Here is a 10,647-nt window from a genome sequence, read left to right as displayed (position 1 = left end):
CAAAACAAAACAACACACACTAGATATAAAAGCATTGCCAAAGCTCTCCAGTATTTGAGACTTCTTTATTAGACTATGGTATTAGTTGCTAGAATGGGTGATAGGAAAATTGAACCTATCAAACTAGAAAATCTTTTTGAGTTTTGTAACTGAAAATTGTCTTTAATAAAAGATGATAGAGTGTTCATGACATTTTCTTCTTGTTCCTGTTCACTCAATGTGGAAAATTTGGATAACAAGAATTTGCTGATCAAATTATTAGGCTACAAAATTAGAGTCAACAAAATAACTTTTGAAGAGATAATTAACAGAGCACTATTTTAGAGAGTAAGTAGAAGGTACAGACTGAAATCCTAAAGTGATTCAGATTTGGAGGTTTCAGGGGCCAAGTTTTATTATTATATCATGAATCTAATAGTGATATTTGGAGCAGTATCAGTGAAGGTAAAAAACAAACAAAAATGAGGGTGCTCCCAGAAAACAGTTTTCCAAGCCTCTCACCTGAGAAGACCCAAATCAAACTATCATAAAACTAAACAGCCCAGCTGGTCAAAGTTGTTTTTACCCGTCTAATTAAAAGCTTCAGCAGAAGTGGTAATACATATAAACTCAAAGTCAGAACATTGTTCTCCTAATGCCTCAAATAGTTTATTTGTAGTTATTATCACATTTCTATAAATATAAACATTCTAAGTGACCATCACTAGAGAGAAGGTACATTTAACATGAAAGCTCCACAGGAAGCTACTTCATTTTGTGTAGAACAAGAAATCAGGGTTTCAAAAATTCAATTAGACTGAAAAAAAAGTAAATCAAAACCAAAAACCAAAACAAATACTGCTAGCAAAGTGCAGGTCTTTTGGTGATTTCAGAACAAACAGCTGTTGGCATTACACATAGGAAATATGCTGATTTGCCAATATATGATTACTTGAACTAAGTCTCTTCCTGAAGATAAGAACTGGACAAAGGTCTTTCCTCCTTAAATGTAAGAGTGGGGTTTTTTGGTTTTTTGTTTATATTAAATAGAAACAGCACCAGTGAATTTTCATAAAACAGCTTTGTTATTTTCCTCTTCATTTTCTACAATCATAATTCTCATTTGCAGTATTTTACCATTCCTTACTATAATCAGGACTATATCCCAGGTAACACTGTTTAGTTGGTAAACCAAAAAAAAAAAAAAAAAAAAAAAAAAAAAAAAAATTAAAGCTCAGAACATATATATTTTACATATTCATTCCACTACACATCAGGTGTTGTTTATAAAGTTTTTGCCCCTCCCAAAACACTACAAAAATATGTGAAAAACCACATCTGTTTTCAGCCAGTAAATATTAATAGAACAGTATCTTTTAACCAGAGTATTTTAGAGACCATGTATTATCTACATTCACTAATTGCTTTCTTGATAAATCCATATATGCATCTAAACATATGCATTTAAGATTAGTCCACATTCCCATATTTACTTTACTGTTAAGAGTCAAGTAAATTATTCTAGGTTCTTCAAGTGAAAGTGCTTCTGACGACAAACTACTTCTGTAAGAGCCCCAAATCCCATAAAAGTTGTTTTAAACCTGTGTAGAAAGATGCATAGTTATTTCTAAAAAGTGAAACTACACACCAAAACATGCTTTGTCAAGAAAACTAATCCATGCACTTGAGAATACCTCAAACACCTTATTTTTATTAAAGTCAGACCAACTTAAACATTGTCTAGAATTAAGAGAGCATTAAATTATTTGATTCCAGAAAACATCAAAAGCATTTAGCCATTTTGCTTAAAAAAGCAAACACTTCCTCCCTGTCCCAGTGTGATCAATATATCTGCATAAATAAGCGTATATATTAATCTAAGTATCCATTCACTAGCATTTTATCTTAACATAGAAAGCCTTGTATGCAATTTCTTTGCAAAGGCTTACCCCCAAAAGATATAAGCACAAAACACTAGGCAGACACTCTTCAGAGTTTTATTTTACTAACTTCAGGTCAAACTTCCACAACTGTTTTCTGGTCAATTTACTATCCTTGCATGGCTTCCCAAAATGGTAGTACCAATAGATTTATAGGGTAGTGAGAGGAGACCACTTTAAGAAGCACTGCATTTACTCATCTTCCAAAAGGCAAATGAATTGGGCATCTGATTGTTCAACAAAACAAAGCTTTAATAGCATCCAGGAAGGCAGACACGCAAACCAGGCTGTAGACACTCTTCCATTTGTCAAAATCAGACCAGAGAAAACCTACTCCACACAGATATAAAAGGTATTGTCATTCATCTTTTCTTTTTCTGTTGCCGCAACATTTTTCTTCTTTTAATTATCATATCGTGTAGTTTCTCAAGTCCTTCCTTTAGTCCATCTCCTATGATTGCACAGGTAGGCTGCAGATGCCAAGGTGTTGATGAGCTCAGTTCACCCATTGCTAACAATTTTTCAATTTCTGTGAGAGACAGTGAGTTCCTCAGGTCTTGTTTGTTAGCAACTATAAGTACAGGGACTCCTTGATTTTCTGATATCCTAGTTATTTTATGAAGTTCTGTTTTGGCTTCTTCCATCCTTTCAACATCAACAGAGTCCACAACAAACACAATGCCATCTGTGCATCTGGTGTATGACTTCCACAGGGGCCTTAATTTCTCCTGACCACCTACATCCCAAAAGTGAAAAGTGACTGTTTTAGAATTTCCCAAGGTTACCTTAATTTTCTCGGTGTTAAATCCTTTGGTAGGTACGGTATTTACAAATTCATTGAACTGCAGCCTGTATAAAACAGTTGTCTTTCCAGCACAGTCCAAACCCAGAATAACAATATGAAAGGACTGAAATGAAGGGAGACTGGACAGGATAGAAGTTTGATCTGACAGTCCATTCCCCATTTCCAGTTGCAAATAAGTGTCCCAAATTGTAATGTTTTCTTCTTTGGAATCGCTCTTCGTGGGTGATCCAGCTACAAGACTGCTGGGGAGGAAATGAATAAATTATTCCTGTGAAATTATACATTAAAACGGGTTTTCTCTATTTTAGGTAAAATTAGCAACACGAGGAACTTAATAAAATTTGTTTTAGTAAACAAGTCTGATACGACATGAACCGTTCGCAATCCAGGTCAAACGATGGAATAATTAAGACTAATTCTGTGGTTCACTTAAATTGTGCTACCATGTACTTTTCTTTACTCTCCTTGATCCCCAAATCTCAAATCTTCATTCTGAAGTCAACCCAATCACCACTATCTAGTTCAAGTCGTCGTAACCACAGAAGTGTCCTTTTTGGTGTCAGAAAACTCATAAAAGGTAATCCTATTTTAGGGATCTAATCCCACGTTTCACAGGATACCCAACCTGTTTCACAGGATACCCAAGATCACTGTTATACGCTCAACTCCCCAAAATAAAAACTCTCTCACCTCCCAAAACGGAGTCCGGGTCCAAATGAGAAAACATTGGCTGGCGTTTCTACGCTGTGGGGGGAAAGGACCCCACGTCCGTCCAGCTTAGATCTCCACGCAGCTCTAGCAGTTGCTGCACTAGAAACCTTGGACTCGGACACGGACCACGCCCACCCTCACGACCCACCCATGATCCCAAATCCCATTGGTCTCCCGCATCAGGGTTGCCTTGCCACTCCCGCCCCCGCGCCCTAATTGGTTAGGGTAACCGCCGCTCCCCGTGCAGCAGAGCAGGGCTCTCCCCCGGTCCACCCGCACCACCTGTTGACCCTAAGTTAGAAAACGAGGCGCTCTAGGAGGGAGCCTAGCGGCCCCTGCAGGAGAGGGGATGTCTCAGACCGTCAGGTCGCCGCCAGCCCTCTGGCTCCGCCCGCCCCGGCGCACCTGCAGCGCGGCCCAAAGACGTCGCGCCACGGCCCTCACATCCGGGGCCCGTAGTCACCGCCGGCGCCTTAACTCTTTCTCGGCTGGCGGAGGGTGCTGGTTATGATCGCGCCAGCGCCTCCGACGCAAATGATGCGACCTGCGGCTCCCGCGGGGGCAGGCCCGCCCTCCCTGCAGCAGCATCCCTTCACCTCGCTCCTCGGCCACCGGCCAGCTCTTCTCCCCCACTAGGGCGTGGCCACCCGGCCAACCACTCCGCTACAGCTCACCTGACTGTCCTTCCCTCGTCCTAACTCAGTGTCTCAGCCGTTTGGGAAGCGAGCTGACACCTGTCCCAGGGTACCAGCAAAGCCTGGACGGTGGCAGGGGACCACACGCCGCTTCCAGGGGCGCCGTTGGGCGCCGCGCGAAAGGCCGCCCTAACGGTGCTCTCCCGGCTACTCCCCGCGCCGGCCGCGGCCCCGCCCCCTTCCCGCGCGTCGCCCAGGCGCTGGCCAGTGGGGGGCGCGCGAGAGCCGGGTCTCCTAGCAACGCCGAAACAGGGTCACTTTCGAACTGGCCTGTCGCTGACTGCCCGCAGGGTCGGGTGGGGCTTCCTGCCAGGGCCGGCCAGAGCCGTTGCTCTCCCAGACATTGCTGTCGCCTCGGGCCAGCTTCAGACAGACCCCGCCCTGTACCTTCTCTCCTGTCACCCTAGGGCGGCGGCCGCGTGACGCAGCGTCAGGGATTCCAGAGGACACCGGACGGGCGGGCCCCTTATATAACGGGGTGGTGAGGCCGTACCCCAGTGGCTGCCCTCTGCGACCTGGTCTGGCTGGCGCACTCTCCTTTTCTAAAGCAGGCGAGCATTCCCTCCAGCGTAGTTCTTGGGGAATGGCCGCATCCCTGTGAGATAGCACAGGTAAAATATCCAGTTTTACCATAAGGAATGCACTCTGGAAGATTACATGGATGTTTCTAATGACCCAAGAAAAACTAGCGATGGTTCTGGAACTGGTAACCTATCTAGTAGTCATTAAATGCAATAATTTTCCATTGGATAATTCTGACAATGTAATTGTGTCCTTGATCCATAAATTTGCAAATATTTATTGAGCTAGACAGTAGGCACTATATGTACTTGAGGATAGAATGGATTGCAGAACAGAGGCTGTCTCTGCTCATATGGAATATTGGCGTCTTTATGGGAGAAAAAGAACGAACTAAATTGTCTCATGAATAAATTTAAGAAATTTACTTCTTAATTAATTACTGACCAGCAATAATTTCAGGATGCTCATGACAACAGAGAGGAGTACTAAAAGTTCTGGGAAAACTTCCATGAACAAACACTTTTTGGTGGAAGCCACAGGAGACTGTAATTTGAAAGAATCTATATGGTGTACTTTTAAAAAAATGAAATTTGTAAAATAAAGTTTTGAATTTCCCCAAGAAATTTCCTGACTTTCTCAGGGTCACTATTGCCAGCAATATTTATCTCCTTTACGACTCACATAGGAAGGTGTGGAATTATTATACTGGATTTTTAAAAAAATAGGTGAAATAAAACTTAAGGACTAAGCACAATGTATAGTTTGCAGACAGCAACACTAATTTTGGAAATAACTAGAAATCTCAAATGGCATATTCTATCAAGTTATTTATTAAATCCGTATAAGCTAAGAATTGTCTCATTAGTTATAATTATGGAATTTCATTAGACATTTACAGTAATTAGCAAGAAGGTGATAAAAGGCTTAGTGCAATAACTAGCCTCCTTTTCTTGGGAATTGAACAGTGATACTTGATTAAACTGGAATTATTTGAAAATTCTCCTTAACTCAAGAATATTGAGCAAGAAAATTCCAAACAGACCTGTTTACAATAGCTTTGAAATCAATTAGGCCCTTTTAGAATTCCTTTCAAAAGTGTGTTTCTACTGTCTTCCCTGGAGTAAAAAGGATGAGATAAGAAAACACAGAACTTCCAACCTTGCAAAATTACCCTTACTGAATTTCACTTTAATGTACTTTAGGTTTTTAACTACAACCATGATTGGCAAATTGCAGCCTGTATGTTAAATTCAGAAGATAAGGATGGTTCTTACATGTTTCAAGGATTGCAAGAGACAAGAGTGTATAGAATATGCAAGAGACGCTACTGTCAAGTGTCGCCACAAATCTTAAAATATTTGCTTTCTGTTTCACCATTAAAAAATTTGGTACACCTGTTCTATAAGCAATAATAACCACATGAAGACAGCAACTAATGATGTAAAAAGTGATGAAATTTATGGCATATACTATCTACTTTGTTGCAGTCTTCCTACAGAAGGCCCATTTAGATATTTTATTTAGGTGCTATGCCAGAAAAATGTTCCCTGTAGGGTGTAGCTTAGAAACTGCTACCATGCCCCTGGGTACCTCAGAGACTTTCTAGGGGTTCAGTGGGATAGTTTAATTTTTTGAGGGAAACACAGTGACCTCTGTTGGACCATGTTAACAACTACAATTATTAGTTAGGATCCATTACTTAATAAATGGAACTTCGAGTGTTTCTTTTAGCCTATGACACCATGAAAAAAAAAAATTACTTATACACTGGACACTGTGAATCTCTGCCTCTAAGTTTTCCAAATGTATCTATTAATGAGAATCTCGTAGTAAAGCTTGTAAATATATAGGTTCCTGGGCCCCCTTTCAGACCTCCCAAATCAGAAGCCTCAGGAAAGGAGACAGTGAACTGCATTTCAAATACATATTACACATTAGAGCAAATGCTAATCTTAAGAAATGGGTAAGTTTTCTCTTTTGAAATAACTAAATAATTTACCTGTTTCCATTTTTAAATTAAATACAGAACCCAGATCAAAACAAATGCCTGTGGTATTCATCCTCTATTCCACAATCTGATTTTTTTTCTGTGATATAATACTAAAAGTACATGGTAGAACTAACATGTCCTTCCTAACCTTTGTCACTCCATAGTCGTTTTTATTCCTTCTTGAGGATAACACACTTGTTTCAGTGCATATCTATTAGAATTTTTCAAGTTGGAATGACCAGGTAATTAGAAGGCATAGTCTCAGTTGAAGCCACTAGTCCAGTGAAGCTGTTAGACACACAGACACACAAGTACATAATTGTCATGATATTGTACAGGAGTTATTATCAAGTCCTATGTTTTTAGAAAATGTACCTGACAGGGACAGGATAACTTAACAGAGAAATGTCATATTTAAGTGGGATATTACAAGAACTCATCACCAGTTGAGGAGACACAGAATTAGTTAGAAACAAAAGTGGACAAAGCATGAGGCACAAAATTATGAGATGTTCAAGCATATCCAAAAGAGGGGAATTCTCATTTTCCCATGGGAAGAAAGGATGTGCTAGAAAAGGCATATTTTTGTGAGTCTCAAATGAAAAACGAAAAATGGATGCATTTTGTTTCTGAAAAAGTGTCAATATCGTTCAAAAAGTTTTATGGAGCTAGGCTCTGTTTCCAACTGCCTCTTGAACCCTTTTGCCAAATGCCCAACACATAAAAAATGTCAGTGACATCTGTATTAGCCTGTTTGGCTGCTATAAAAAAATACGATACAATGGGGTAGCTTACAAACAATAAATTTTTCTCACAGCTTTGGAGACTGGGAAGTCCAAAATCAAGCACAAGCAGATTTCACATCTCATAAGGACCTGTGTCCCCATAGACGGACAGCACTTGCCTAATGTGTCCTCACATAGTGGAGGGGCAAGAGGTTTCTTGAGGGCTTCTTTTATGAGGGCACTTTTATAAGGGCACATTCAGTCCATTGCATAATTTTGTAATTATCCTGCTAATCCCCCTCTTTTCACCCCTTTTTTGGTTGATGATAATTTTTTTCAATAATCTCAAATAGGAATCTCAGAGCCATTTAGAAATTTCTCCCAATCTCCCTTATGTCCATTTCTTTCTTTTCATTTCCATTTCTACTGTGTGTGTGTGTGTGTGTGTGTGTGTGTGTATATATATATATATATATATATATATATTCCTCACGATTTCTCTCTTTAACTAGTTAATTTTCCTCCTGAATGATTTTTCAGCTAATAAGTAGTGAAGCAGGAATTTGCCCTTCTATCTAGCTTTAGATTCTTTTCTCTTTATCCACTATACTCTAGGGAATCACCATACTATGAGCATGGTATAAAGTCAGGGTGCAATTTTGACAAGACTTTAGAAAGAGAATATTAGAAGGGAATTACAACCAAAATTCACTTAGAAAGGTTCTAGATAAAATTCTCAGAATTCACAAATCCAAACCCTCTCTGTGTGCTTCTTTAATGAACAATTTCAAAGCTATCTCTGTTTAGCTCCAAGTCACAGAACAATCTGTCCCTTCTTCCAGGAGGGCCTTTATATGCTTCTCCACATCTGAGTGCATATCCAATTGCCAAAAGATTCAGTGATAGAAAAGCATCACTCCACATGATACACAAGGCCTACTTTCAATGTCCTTATTTCCTGGCCTCAGACCTGCCTCTCACTAGGAAGATTGACAGAACATCCAGGCCTGTGTGTGTGTGAGAGAGTGATTGTGTGTATATAATGTCAGTAGAGGAATTGACCTGGTGAGGCTGTTGACAAAGAATAAAAAAAGACAAAGAATAAGTCAATGTAACTCAGGTAGAATCTTTGCTTCCATTCTCTGAGTTGTTAGGTACTGGTGAGAAGAAGCATACTTTACAAGAAACTTTGTTCATGATGGCTGTTCAGAAAATATGCATTGAGAAAAAAGTGACAAAGTATGTCACATGTATTCCAATATCCCTCTCTGTATAATATTTTGGTTGCTTATTGAAAATATAAAAAAATGTAAATGAGCTTTCCATTGTGGTACAAAAGTTGTTAAGTATAAACCAATAAACCATTGATATAAAGAATCTTCTAAACCTTATTCCATTTAAAATTTCTACTTGTTATTTTATGTTTCTGTTTGCATTAACCCATTCTGTCCCCCTGTACATCTAGGACATATATAAAAACATATAGAACTTTATAGGACATTTATATATAGGATGATGGGATATAATGTGTTAAGGAAATCTTTTGTCACATCTGAGGTCTTCATTGAAAACTTCAGTGCCACCATTTGTATAGCAGCTATTTACCTCTGTTCAAGTTATTTGCCATGGGAAAATCCTATTGTTTTTTAATAGCTAAAATATAAGTACTGGTTGATAAAATGACATACTAACAAAATACCATAGTTAATCTTTTAAAATAATATTTTCATAAGTGGATATAAAATGATTCAATAATAAACCTGTTTTCAGGTTTGTTTGTTTTCAATAAACTAGTAAAATTAAGACAACAATTAACCAATGTAGACATATTGTACATATATGACTAAAGAGATGAGCTTATTTTCAATCAGGAAGAGTGAGTATACATCATGGAAAAAATAATGGTGAAGCTGGACCCTGTAAAAAGTTTTTGAGACTGTGCATTCTGGGGGAAGGAAAAGCAAAGAAAGGTGCCAGGAGAAGGAGCTGCATTCCAAGAAGAAAGAAACAGCATAAGCAAAGGCACAGGACAGAGCCAGGAAATGCCTATTTGTTTATTAACCAGAACATACATCTATGTAACATGAAATAAATAAAGGGGGGAAATGGATCCTAAGGGTGAGTATCTTCAATATCTTAGTAAGGAACGTGGGCTTCTCCTATTGAAGTCTCTTTATTATTAACACCTCATACCACAAAATCCACATAAAACACTTAGCAGAATACCTGCCACAGAGCAAAAACTCCTTAAAGTAGGTGACAACGTTCTATTTCTTGACCTGGATGGTGGTTACATAGCTTATACCATGGACTTGCATACTCCTAAAATACCTCCCTGTCTCTCTGGAGGCCTCTGATTATTGTTTCTTGGCTTGCTTTCTAATCTAAATCTCCACCATTTCCTCTCCCACTACCCTAACTTCACTCTTGTACTCCATCCACATGAACAACTTCTACTTCAGGAAACTTACCATACTAACACATCTCTATAATTTTTCATAAGCTGTTCATGATGTTTCATATCCACCCTGTCTGCAGTTCTGTACTGAACCTTACCCACTTGGACATCTGTTTTTCATTAATTATAAGGTTCCAAAGACTTATAGGTGCCTGGTAAGGCATCTTTAACTTTTCCAACCAGAAAAAATTATTCCTTCTTTCCTTGTGCCACTTCTATTTCATGTAATCACTTCTCCTATCAGCACTGGTTTCTTTGAAATTCTTTGTTGTCATATCTAATTCCCCTACTAAATTTTGTGATCTCCATCGAGTAGCAAAACTTGGTTAAGAGTTACAAGAACCTCTTGGTTAGAGAAGAAAAAAAACAAAAAACAAAAAACAAAAAACTATTACATCTTTTCTTTTAGGTTATCGTGGGTCCCAAGGAAGGTCAACAACAGGAAAGATCCCAAGTGGAAAATTCTGTAAAAGTTAGGGGTGTCTGAGTTGGTGACATTGACTTAACATTAACATTTGGACAGAGATGGAAAGAAAATTTAGTTCGGATTCTGGTACCCTCTGTAGATGAATCCAGAAGTTCTTCCTCACTCTGTCTTTCTAGCATGGTAGACTTTCTCTGGATGTAACCTCATTCTTCTTTTATGTCACAACTACAACAATCTCTGTGAAGATCTTTATCAACAGTGCATTGTAACAGTGAGGCCTGTTTGGATCAGCAGTGCTGTGGCCCAGACTAAAACAATAGTGGGTAATAAACAGGCTGCTGGGAAACCAGTCATATTATTGTGTACTTCTCTCTTTACAAAGCATTTGGAAGCAG

The 10,647-nt window shown here is 39.0% G+C and overlaps 1 protein-coding gene across 6 annotated transcripts; it reads right to left on the bottom strand.

The window, feature by feature from the left end:
* Positions 1-1,960: 1,960 nt before the first annotated feature.
* On the bottom strand, positions 1,961-4,289 carry Arl4a (ADP ribosylation factor like GTPase 4A). 6 transcript variants are annotated; one of them, XM_047561330.1, is made up of 3 exons: positions 4,110-4,288; positions 3,415-3,529; positions 1,961-2,966 (listed from the first exon to the last, which is right to left on the bottom strand). In XM_047561330.1, the coding sequence occupies exon 3, from the start codon at positions 2,882-2,884 to the stop codon at positions 2,282-2,284; it is 603 nt and encodes a 200-aa protein (XP_047417286.1). In that variant the 5' UTR covers positions 2,885-2,966; positions 3,415-3,529; positions 4,110-4,288; the 3' UTR covers positions 1,961-2,281. The 6 variants fall into 6 exon arrangements, with proteins under 6 accessions (XP_047417286.1, XP_047417289.1, XP_047417292.1 ...); XM_047561333.1 differs by having other exon boundaries at positions 1,961-2,963; XM_047561336.1 differs by lacking the exon at positions 3,415-3,529 and having other exon boundaries at positions 4,110-4,289.
* Between the last annotated feature and the right edge of the window lie 6,358 nt (positions 4,290-10,647).

The sequence above is a fragment of the Sciurus carolinensis genome, chromosome 8, assembly GCF_902686445.1.
Source record: "Sciurus carolinensis chromosome 8, mSciCar1.2, whole genome shotgun sequence".
Lineage (NCBI taxonomy): Eukaryota > Metazoa > Chordata > Mammalia > Rodentia > Sciuridae > Sciurus > Sciurus carolinensis.
Note: the sequence above shows the minus strand (reverse complement) of the source record. Positions and strands in the feature narration are given on the sequence as shown.